The sequence below is a fragment of the Malus domestica genome, chromosome 10 (assembly GCF_042453785.1).
Source record: "Malus domestica chromosome 10, GDT2T_hap1".
Classification (NCBI taxonomy): domain Eukaryota; kingdom Viridiplantae; phylum Streptophyta; class Magnoliopsida; order Rosales; family Rosaceae; genus Malus; species Malus domestica.
The window spans coordinates 7,554,525-7,566,248 of NC_091670.1; the positions used below are offsets into that span (position 1 = coordinate 7,554,525).

Here is an 11,724-nt window from a genome sequence, read left to right on the forward strand (position 1 = left end):
GGCAGCTAGGCAGGGCCTAGGCGGACGCCTAGACGGACTAGGCGGATTTAAGTAAATTTATCATATTTTATGTAAATAAGTGTCTGCTTCTACTTGAAATATATATAATTTCATCATAAACTACAAAATAGAATGCATATATATCATGAAGTATTGGACCATAATGAAAACATGTGAAATAAGGATATAATGTTTGTTCATTCAAGTATGCAACAAGTCTTTTACAATTTATTGAAAAAAAACAAAATGCAAAATGAAAGTTATGTATTTTCTGTCTAAGTGAGTTGCAACCTAGGCAGGTCTAAGCGGGTGCCTAGGCGGGCTAGGCGGTGGGCTGGGGCCTAGGCATTAATCGGGACGGTGGGCTGGGCCTAGCGCCTAGGCGGGGACTTTTAGAACAGTGTTATAAATCATCCTATAAAGATCACCTTTGCAAAAAAATGAATGAAAATAAGATCGTTTAGTCATCAAACTGTTTAAAAACAAATGAACAGGATTGGTAAGAGCATTACGAAGCATCTATGTACTTGCTACAATAGATTAATTAAACGACCTTAGCTTTAATTTATTTTTTACAAAGCTCTGTGATTAAAATACTAAAGTTTTGAATAGGAGTTGCTACTCATCTTCGAGTAGCCAAGTATTGTCCACATCTTAGAAGGAGGGTGGTCAGCATACAATTTGAATTAAGGGGGTAAGCAAATGCTCCCAAAAAAGAAAGAGAACATGTCTAAAAGTAGTGTTATCTAGACCATAACACTGAAATTTCAATGAATTGTTACTTACAAGAATCATCAACTATGAAGACCAACCTCTGTTATCTCCAGTATACATCAATTTCCCCTCAAAACTTTGGCTTTGGTGCCTACGATCTTGAACATTTGTTAACTACGTTGATTTGGGCAGATTTAATTGTCCCCCAAGAATATAAATCAATAAACACAAAGGCCTCCAAATTACTTTCTATGCATGCAATGGCAAGCAGCAGCGTCGGTACGTGGAACTCTAATATAATTGCATCTCGAGCTAGGACAAAAACAGCTACAAAGGGCCCCCTTATCTCTGGGTTCGTTCCACCTTGGCTCGAACCTTTTCTTCCAACAAAGATGTATCTGTCTCGAGATCAAACATTCTGTTTAGAGCACGCATATTCTCTAGTATCTCACTCAAAGCACGATTGTCACTTCCATCACATCTGAGGTGCTCCATTGGACCATGAAGGAGTTTGTTCACTATTCCCATGCTAAGATCGTAAATAGCCTTTTTTTGCTTCTTAGAGATATCATCACCCATCTTTGACAAACACTTTTCAACCTCGGAAGCCCTGATCCTCTCAGCATAAGCTCTAAACTTCTTGATGGTAGGAACAGTCTCAAGAGAATCCTTCCAAGCTTCAAATTTATTTGATTCCTCAGTGATAATTGTCTGAGCTTCCATAGCCTTCCTTAGCCTATCCTCCTTGTGAGCAGCCACTACCTCTTTGAGGTCATCTACATTATATACAGTCGCAGCTTCAAGATCTGAGACGCATGGTTCCACATTCCTAGGGACAGATATGTCAATGAAAAGCCGATTTCCAAGTTCTGGACTCACAGAGGGAAGCGTCTGTACATGTTCTTTCAAGAATAATGGGGATTCTGATGCAGTGCTAGTGAAAATGACATCCGCTTCAGCAGCGCATGCTAGCATATCTGAGAGTGGCCTGTAGATTATTTCAACATCCTTCAACTCTTTGCGTAGGGCAGCCACTCTCTCCTCACTCCTATTAACAATCACCATTTTTGTGCACCCTTTTGCAACTAAATGTTTAATCACAAGTTTTCCCATCTTTCCCGCACCAATCACCAACACTCTGGCAGTAGAATAAGAAGGTTCTGGAAGCTTCATTAGGGCTAGCTCCACAGCAGCTGAACTGACAGAAACTGACCCTGAGGCAATGTTGGTCTCAGATCTAACTCGCTTCCCAACAGTGATTGCATGCTTGAACAGACCACTGATTTTCCTATCAAAACCAGGTACTCCCTGTCCAACTTTCACAACATGTTTGACTTGAGCAAGGATTTGACCTTCTCCTAGCACAAGAGAATCAAGCCCAGCAGCTACTTCAAATAGGTGCTGGGTGGCATCTTTGTTGTACAACAAAACCCGATGTTTACAAAGCTCAGAGACAGGAACACCACTGACCTGAAGAAAAATGTAAATAATTAACCCATTTTAACTTAATTTTGCCAATAAACTGAATGAAGAACAAATAAGCACTGAATGAAGGAAAATTGTTGAATGAAGAACAAATAAGATTAGTACCTTTGACATCCATTCAGTCACTTCTTTAACCCCGCGATGCTGAGAGAGAGCTACAACATATATTTCCATACGGTTACAAGTACTAAGCACAGCAGCTTCTTCTATATGGTTCAAAGCACAGAGCTCGCCAATGGCTTGAGACCACTGCGCTTCAGGGATGGCAAGTTTCTCACGTATCTCAACTGGAGCAGTGTGAACATTCAGCCCTATTACTGCAATGCTGCTCCTCTCTTTCGTATATCCTAACAGAAATTAAAAGATCCCCAAATTAAGTAGTGCCATCAATATCTTTGTAAGATAGATAACTACACACTCACTGTAAAAAATGGAAAGTTGAGAGGAAATACAAATATTAACCCCAGATTTATCTGGCAGCTAGTTATTCAGCTAGCAAATTTCATCACGATTACATCAAATATAACACAAAACAGATGACTACTCCCTAAAAGAACACACGTATATCACTATAACTATAACCCATAAACCCCAGAAAGGGAAAAACTTTTGACAACATGGGAAAAATAAAAGAAAAATGGCGACTCTCAGACACCTCATGGCTTCCAAACTTCTGAGAAAACCAGATTTCGACAATGGGTATCTGAATGCTGGATTAAGGCCCGTAAACATGGTCAATTAAGAACCCACCAGCCAAACCCCCAATGAAAGCGGAAGAACAAGTACCCTGCATCCATAAAAGGATCTGAGACGCACCGCAATTTTCCTTAAACAAACAAGACAATCAAACCTCAGACCTCCCATGGACTCATCACCAAACATCCTTAGACTATTAGGAACCAAGCACTTCCAACTATGCTAATTATCAGATGAACACATAATTAGTGATTAAGAAAAATGATTTTAGTATTAGCAACCACCGTTCCAATTGAATAATACACTAAAATACCAAATCAAGGATTGAGCGTATTATGCAAATCAAGTCATTTGACAAACCAAAATTGCAATGCAATTGGGAAGGCACGGTATATGCAAATGAGTAATTGAATGGAGAAGAAGAACTCACTGTCAGCTGCGGAGGTTTTGAGGAGCTCGAGAGCCGAAGAGCTCAAAGACCTGGAACCGATCTTGACCGTCTGAACCGAATTCTCGGAGCCCATTTCACACCTAGGGTTCAAAGCGGGCCCTCCTCTGAGCGTTCTGGTTTGGAGAGGCCTGTACGGGATTCGGATTTGGGAATGCAAAGATGTAGAGAAAGAATAGGAGGTGGTGCGCTCCGCGCTGGGCGGTGGAAGAGAGGCCGCGAAGCCACTGGCAGCCGCCGCCATTGGAGAGAGAGAGAAATTGGATGATGAGATGAGCCGTGATGCGTTTATGGAGAGAGAGAGAGAGAGAGAGAGAGAGAGAGAGAGAATGGTGGAAGGAATTATTCAAATGTTTTATTTTTATTGGGGATTTGGGATTTGGTGCGAAAGATGAAGAGGTTTGAGTCTGACCAACGACCATAAGGGCGGAAGCCAATGTCAAAATTGAACAACACGTTTTGAATTTTGATGGCAGACCAAAACCGTCAAACCAAACCAAATCAAAAGGAAGAGGAGTGTGTTTGGCATTAGTACTTCCGCCAACTCCATTATTGACCACCGTCCATGCCTAAAGGATCACTTTCGAAGTCATATTTTTCAAAAACAAAATATATTCAATTGTAAAATAAAATAAAATAGTTGAACGTTTGATAAAATATATTTTTGAAAATATTATGAGAAAGGTTTTCAAAAGCGCATGTTGAATTAGGGGCGTATCTAAGCGGGGTCAAGACGGGGGCTTAGGCCCTTTTTTTTATTTCTAATTAAATTTATGATTAAGTACCTAAAACCTCCAACTTTTTAGTGTCATTTCAAAACATTTTCAACCTTTTTAAACATTTCAAATAAGTAATCAACCTATAAAATGTCATATCTGTTAAGCTTCGATTAAATTTCTGTTAAATTAACTAAGGCTGACTTTGTCTCCAAAATCAATATAAGGTCATGGAAGCATAGCCTCCACCAACTAACGGTCAACGCCACCCCCACCATGCCATCACCTCCAAACTCAACACATAATCACCAACTCCACCCTACGTCTCAAGCCACCAACATCGAGAAGAAGGTCACGGAGGTTACTGAAATTGTATGGATTGCCTTGATGCGGCCATCACCATCTTTATCTCTCGCAAAGAAGAACTAGAAGCTTTATGAGCCAAGAATCGGCGAATGAAGAAATCACGAGTAGAAACAAGCTCCTCGATTCAATTCAATACTCATCTGATCATTGGGTTCCATATTATATAATTTGTTTTTGAAATGTAGATTTAGAGGCAACTAATATTACTATTAACCATGGTATACCCAGTTGGTGGGTTTTGAATATAAAGGTTGGTATGAGGATGAGGTTTTAGTGGTTGTAGGTTGAGTCTCGAAGTGGTAGAGGCTTGATAATTTGGCACGGCTGTAGTTGATGCTTCGAATCATTTTTTCGTCCTTTACGAAAAAATGCGTTGGAGATGTGCCATCAGTTTAAGAAGGGACCTTTGGTAGCATCTGCAAGATGTAACACTTATTGGGAGTCTTGCAAGGCTCTGTTACAGGTTGAGGACTCCGAAAATGCCCCAGGCGACTATGACGCCAAAGAAGGTTCCAGAACCTAAACAACCGGGGACAATCATCCTTTGGTTCAAGTTAGTCTATTTAAGTGAAGCAGTAAAAGTTCCAGATCTTTCAGTGGGGAGTTCTAACCCCAATACACCTCGAGGAGGAGGTGAGTCTATTGGCAGTTCTATGCGGAAGCGATAAGGATAAGAAATATACGAATAAATAAAAACCGAAAGTTACTAATGTGCACATGGCTACGTCACCCTCACGTGAGGACCAGCACGCCTTGATTTTTGGTCGGGTGTGTCAGTTCTCGTTTCCAAACTCAAGGTGGTTACAATAGTTTTGTGCCCAATTGTACCACATATGTAACACTCGTCACTACGGCGAGTGTAAGCAAGGGAACATAAGATGTTATATATGTGGCCAGATTGGACATAAGGCCAGCCAGTTTCCTCGAAATCAGCAGACCCAACTCTCAGGATCAGTACCTAAGCGACATGGTATGGTGGCGTTAGTATCAGAATCCTGTTGTAGCATTCGATTATGGTAACATGGTGGGCAAGAAGTTCGGACAAACCAGGGATGAAACAATCAAGGTCAAGCCAATCAAAATCAAGGGAATCGAGGATGCCGTGTAGGAGGTCAACAGACACAATCACTATGTAAGATGCACAAAATAACCCTGACTTAATAATAGGTACGTTGAATGTTCTACACTATTTTGCTAAAGTCATAATTGATTCAAGTGCCAACCACTTGGTTATACCTCACTCGTTTTCTCAAAAGACTTAACCATACTCTACTCTTTGAAGGTATGATTTGGAATCTCAATGCCTAGATGTGAAGTTTATTACAAGGGGAGTACCAAAGATGTCCCATCCTTGTCGAGGAGGAAGTGATGCTAGCTAATCTTGTTCCTTTGGACATCTCGGATTTTGATGTTATCTTGGGTACAGATTGGCTGCGTCACGGTAGGCTTGCTAAGTCTCTGGAACGTAACTTCGTTTTTACGACAATTCACCAATTATTGGTGGTTCTGACATCTACCAAGTAAATGTAGGAATTTAATTTCCTATATTTGTATAAATATCCATCCTGCCTAGGGTGAGAATGTTCTTACCCTGGTGCAAGTTCAATCCCCATTGATTCTCTAATAGATAACCTACTAACACTATAGTTTGTAAAGAAATAAACATTTAATCTATGAACCAAAGAAACGCTTGAATATAAGTTCACTTTCTTTGTAATTTAGGTAACTTTCTCTGCATTTAGACAAATTATGTTACTCCACTAAGTTTTGCCTAACAATTATACAATTAGACAAATTATGTTACTCCTAGGGGTGGGCAAACAGGACCTGGACTCGCGTGTCGAGGCGAATTCGTGCGTTTTGGGAAGGGTACAGGCGGGGCCGGTCCAAGTAAAAAACGAGGTAGGATGGTTCTAGAAATTAGAGAAAACGGGTCCCTGGCCTAGATTGTTGATTTCCTATCTTAATTAAATTTCCATCATATATCACTCTGTCTCTCTCTTTCTTATCTCGTCCAAACACTCCCAACTTCGTGTTCTCAGACCCAAATTGTAGTGCAGGTGGAAGTCGATCGAGGTCTAAACTTCATATTCGTCAATCCGTTTGCCGTCGTCGTGACTTCTTATTCATCAATCCATTCGTCGTCGTCTATCACCGTCATTGTGACTTTGTGTTCATCGATCCATTCACCATCGTTCGTCTCTTTGTGGTCATTGTGACTTCGTGTTCTTCAATCTGTTCGCCATCGTCAGTCCCTGCCTCACACAACTCGAAACTCGAGGTCCCTTTCGCAACTCAAGGATTGAAGTTCGAACGCAAATCAAATACCCTAGAAAACCCTAACTCAAAGCTTCCAAAACCTCAACCTAGCCAAGAATCCTTCTCTGCCCGCCCTAGTGGTTGCCATTTCCCTTTTCCATTTCGAATTTCGTTTCATTCGACTTCCAATTTAAACTATAAATTCCCAAATTTTCATCACGAGCCAAATTTAGGGGCTAGGTTTCTTCTTTGTTTCTATAAATGACTCTTATTTGAGCATACTCTAATTAAAACGACAACGAATCGAACGAGCGAGAGAACCAAAGCTGTCAGACATTAAAGACTCGGGGACCCTTTGGAATCAGCCCGTTTGAAAAGGGTCGGATTAGGTATGGTTCCATTTTCTAAAATAGTAAAACAGGTCCGCCTCGCCCCACCCCGTTTCTTTTATAAACGGGTTAGGTCCGATCCCTCTAATTTTGGGCTCGGGTTGGCCCGTGCCCACCTCTAGTTACTCCACTAAGTTTTGCCTAACAATTTGTTCCTTGGTTAAATGATGACATAAGTGTTTAAAATTTTCATTATTGACACCACGTGACATAAACTCAGTTTTTTTTTTTTTTTTTGAATGAACGGTTTCATTTACGCTAAGAGGGAGAATGTGGGCTTAACCTCACAATGAGCTAGCAATAATGTGGTTCAACTTCGTCTTTGGCGAAAATTGAACTTAAGACCTCTTACTTACAAGTGAAGAGAAATACCACTAGACCGTAGTACTAAGTGACATAAGTAGTTGTATTTATATATATATTAAATTATATTTTGTAAATTACATGATCTAATAATTGATGGTTGAATTTCTTGTTTAAATCATTAAAGAAGATATCCAACCATCGACTGCTAGTTCATGTGCTCTACAAAATGCAGTTTAAAAACATAATCGCCCTAGTATTTTTCATTCATAAAACATCAAGATTTTGTTTGGTTAGTTATTAAATAGAAGGGTTAAACTCTGTTTACTACCCTCATGTTTCGTGGTTTTCAACATTTAGTACATCAAGTTTTTTTTGTCCCAGAGTCATACCTAAAGTGTTAATTTTGGGACAGTCTCATACATTCGTTAATCAAACTGTTAGTTTTCCCGTTAAGTGATGACGTGGAGCCTATATGGACAATGATTGGGCGCCACGTGTCATTAAAAAATATTAAAATAATTAATTAAATAAAAGTTAAAAAAAAATCATCCCTCCTTCCCCCGCCCCCAACCCAGAAGAAGAAGGATGAAGAAGAAGAAGAAGAAGAAATAAATCGAATCTGGGAAGAAGAAGAAGAAGAAGAAGAAATAAAACCGAATATGGGAAGAAGAAGGAGGAGGAAGAAAAAAAAGAAAAAAAAACTGAATCTGGGAAGAAAAAGAAGAAGAAATAAAACCGAATCTGGGAAGAAGAAGAAGAAGGAGGAGGAGGAAGAAGAAGAAAAAAAAAAAACCGAATCTGGGAAGAAGAAGAAGAAGTTGAAGAAGAAGAAAAAAAACCGAATTTGGGAAGAAGAAGAAGAAGAAGAAGGAGGAGGAAGAAGAAGAAGAAGAAAAAAAAAAAACCGAATCTAGGAAGAAGAAGAAGAGAGGAAGAAGAAGAAGAGGAAGAAAAAGAAGAGAGGAAGAAGAAAAAAAAAAAACTGAATCTGGAAAGAAGAAGAAGAAGAGAGGAAGAAGAAGAAGGAGGAAGAAAAAGAAGAGAGGAAGAAGAAAAAAAAAAACCGAATCTGGAAAGAAGAAGAAGAAGAGAGGAAGAAGAAAAAAAAAACCAAATTTGGGAAGAAGAAGGAGGAGGAAGAAGAAGAAGAAGAAAGAAAAAAAAAACCAAATTTGCAACCCAGAAGAAGAAGAAGAAGAAAAAAAAACTGCAACCCAAACCTAGTTTGTCCCCCTCCCCCCCCGGTCCCGCGAACGCGACCCACCTGTCTTCCTTGTTCTTTTAGGTTGCAGATTCGATTTTTTTTTCAGTCTTCTTCTTCTTCTTATTCTGGGTTGGGGGGAGAAGGGATGGGTATTTTATTTTTATTTTTTATAATTAATATTTAATTAATTATTATAATATTTTTTTAATGACATGAGGCGCCTAGTTATTAACCATATAGGCGCCACGTCATCACTTAACAGGAGAAAATTGATGTATGAGACTGTCCCAAAATTAAGGTATGACTCTATGATGAAAAAAAACTTATGTACTAAATGTTGAAAACCACAATAATAGGAGTTTAACCTAAATAGAAAGATTGAAAATTTGAAATTGCTTCAACAAAAATGAAAAATAATAAAAGATGGCTCCCAAATGGCAGGGTGCATTCGATTGTAGTTGAACTAGTCCTATCTTGAAATGGGCTTGCACATTCTGAGGTCATCTCCCCTTTCTTCCTCCAAGACCATAATCTTCAACCCCACCACCATCACACCCACTCTCTCCAACCTCCTCCGCCCTCCAAGCCCTAAACCCGCTTCTCTCTTCCGAACCCATTTCACAACTTTACCTCCAAAACCCATCGCAAGCGTTATACCCGCTGCTGGGTTTGCTGGGTCTTTGCACCGCAGCAAGCGGAGCTTTCGTGGCGGGGTAGTTGTAGCCATGGCTGCACCTGGGTCGGATCAGAAGTCTGAGGAGGAGTGGCGGACCGTGCTCTCTCCCGAGCAGTTTCGGATTCTGAGGCAGAAAGGCACAGAGTAAGGCATTTTTGCAATTGTTAGTTTAGTTGCTTAATTATTTTGATTTAGACTTGCAGTTTTGTTGCATTAATGTATAAATTAGAGAAAGAATTAGCTGTTTTGAAGCATGTTTTGATTTATTTTGTTTATTTAGTTGATTTATTTTTGTCCAGTGTAGCAGAGATAGCTGTTTTCCACTAAATGAGGGAATTTCCGTTTTTTATGTAAATGTAAGTGGCAAAAACAAGCGTCATTAGGGTTGTTTTTACTCTGTCATATAAAGTATTCTGCTTATAAACATTGGCATGTTGATTGCCATGACTGCCACTTGCTCGAGGAAAGTGATGTTAAAATGTTCATATGATATGAGTAGTATCCAAAAACCAAATAATTCAGATTCTGTACTGAAAGCGGCAGGCTTACATGGATTGTCCCGAACAGAAAAAAAGAAAGAAAGAATACCCTTAGATTCATTTCTTTAATATCTGTTATTATCTGTTAATATGATGTGAGTAGTCTCTTACACGTTGAAAGTGTCGTTAATATCTGTTATTTATATTTCATTTCTTTGCTAATATCAAGAGGACCCAGATTCATTCTAATTACTGAAACTGTGTGCGAGGAACTTGCGGGACTTATTTATTTCTCCTACTTCCAGTTAAAACACAAAATGAAATACAAGATAGGCTTCAATCGAAATCGCTGTTGCAAGATCTTCAGAAATAAAATGGATTGCTGCATTGAACATCTAAATTAATCTATCTTCAAACTTTCATTACAGAATGTAATGTAACATTCTAACATGCTTAGTACTTTACGATGATTTGTAAATACAAGAACGAAGACTGACTTGTGCTTTGGAAATTATTTGGTGCTATAAAGGTATCCGGGCACAGGAGAATATGACAAGTTCTTTGAGGAGGGAATCTATAACTGTGCAGGATGCGGGACTCCTCTCTACAGATCCACAACCAAATTTAATTCTGGTTGTGGCTGGCCAGCTTTTTATGAGGGTCTTCCTGGGGCCATAAATTTTAACGTGAGTAACCTTCCTTGTGGTAGTCCTTATTTTTTGGTTTTTTAATCTTAATTTAATTGGAGCTATCAGTTTTATTATTGATGAAAATCTTATGCTTTCAGCCAGACCCAGATGGAATGAGGACTGAAATTACATGTGCGGCTTGTGGTGGACACCTGGGTCATGTATTCAAAGGAGAAGGTTTTCCAACACCCACAGATGAACGCCATTGCGTCAATAGTATTTCACTCAAGTTTGCCCCTCCCACTTCTAATCCATCTCAGTGAAGCGTTTGTTCCTCCCAGTTCTAATTCATCTCAGTGAATCCCTTTGCATATTACATTTCAATATCGTAAGTTACTGTCAATAAAGTGGTTGTCATATAAAGAATAAAGATTGATGGTAAAACTTTTTGTGCTAATGCTATCGTTCTTCTTTTTGTATGCCTCAACTAACACATAATTTCACCAAATGGGTTTTCTTTTGCTCCCATTCCACCAGCCATCCCAGATTATGTTCTGTCTGGGTTCTGATGTATAGAAATGGACTAATGTATCGTATTTATGCTTTGCATCCTTGCTTTAACGGAAGATTTGTGTAAAATGATAACATGGTTTTGTTCGTTTGTCGTAGGGAAACCCTTACATGATGTCTATTGAGTAAAAGGAAAATCTTGTGTCCGTCCTCGATGTAAAGACTTAAGCTGCTGCTCAGGTTTATTACTGTGAGAGGGTTGCAGTAATATCCATCCATTTTGTGTGTGAATTTCTTTACATGTTTCGTGCGTTAGAGCTTGAAAGGATTTTGTAGAAAGACAACCTTCGGAATCAGGGCATACGAAAATGCAATTTGAACTAAAAAGGCATTAGTCGGTTAAGGTTTGATTACAACTAAGACATGGATTAAGGACAACACAGCAGAGCGAGCTTCTATATTTTACCTTGAATGCTGTTGCCAATGACAGTTTCCTCAAGTTTCTATATTGTAGCTGCATGGCTGAGGATGATGCCTTCTTTTTCATATGTGGTTTCGAGTAGGTTTCCAAGATGAGAAACCTAGAAAAACTCGGAATTGTGCTACTGAATTCAAGAGAATTGTTATAAGCACTCTGAAAAAGTTATATGCACTCTAACCTCGCTCATTCGTCGTAATACCCGATAATGAAGTGCGATAGTCGCTTAAAAAATGGAGAGGCTTTAAGCACAACCCATGGAAGCGGAAACGCTGTGAATCTTGAGGTGCTCTGTGTTTCCAGTGGCGGACGAGTGAGGAATGCGTAAGAACCTGTCCTTGGGAGGCGAACAACAGCTGGAAACTGCTG

At 39.4% G+C, this 11,724-nt stretch overlaps 2 protein-coding genes across 2 annotated transcripts; one reads left to right on the forward strand and one right to left on the reverse strand.

Annotated features, from left to right (window-relative positions):
- Positions 1–727: 727 nt before the first annotated feature.
- LOC103445056 (glutamyl-tRNA reductase 1, chloroplastic-like) lies at positions 728–3,849 on the reverse strand. The gene is made up of 3 exons (XM_008384020.4): positions 3,326–3,849; positions 2,305–2,546; positions 728–2,184 (listed from the first exon to the last, which is right to left on the reverse strand). The coding sequence occupies exons 1-3, from the start codon at positions 3,585–3,587 to the stop codon at positions 1,057–1,059; spliced, it is 1,632 nt and encodes a 543-aa protein (XP_008382242.2). The 5' UTR covers positions 3,588–3,849; the 3' UTR covers positions 728–1,056.
- Positions 3,850–8,945: 5,096 nt separating this feature from the next.
- On the forward strand, positions 8,946–10,846 carry LOC103445083 (peptide methionine sulfoxide reductase B5-like). Its single transcript, XM_029109528.2, has 3 exons — positions 8,946–9,403; positions 10,268–10,424; positions 10,526–10,846. The coding sequence occupies exons 1-3, from the start codon at positions 9,063–9,065 to the stop codon at positions 10,688–10,690; spliced, it is 663 nt and encodes a 220-aa protein (XP_028965361.1). The 5' UTR covers positions 8,946–9,062; the 3' UTR covers positions 10,691–10,846.
- Positions 10,847–11,724: the final 878 nt, after the last annotated feature.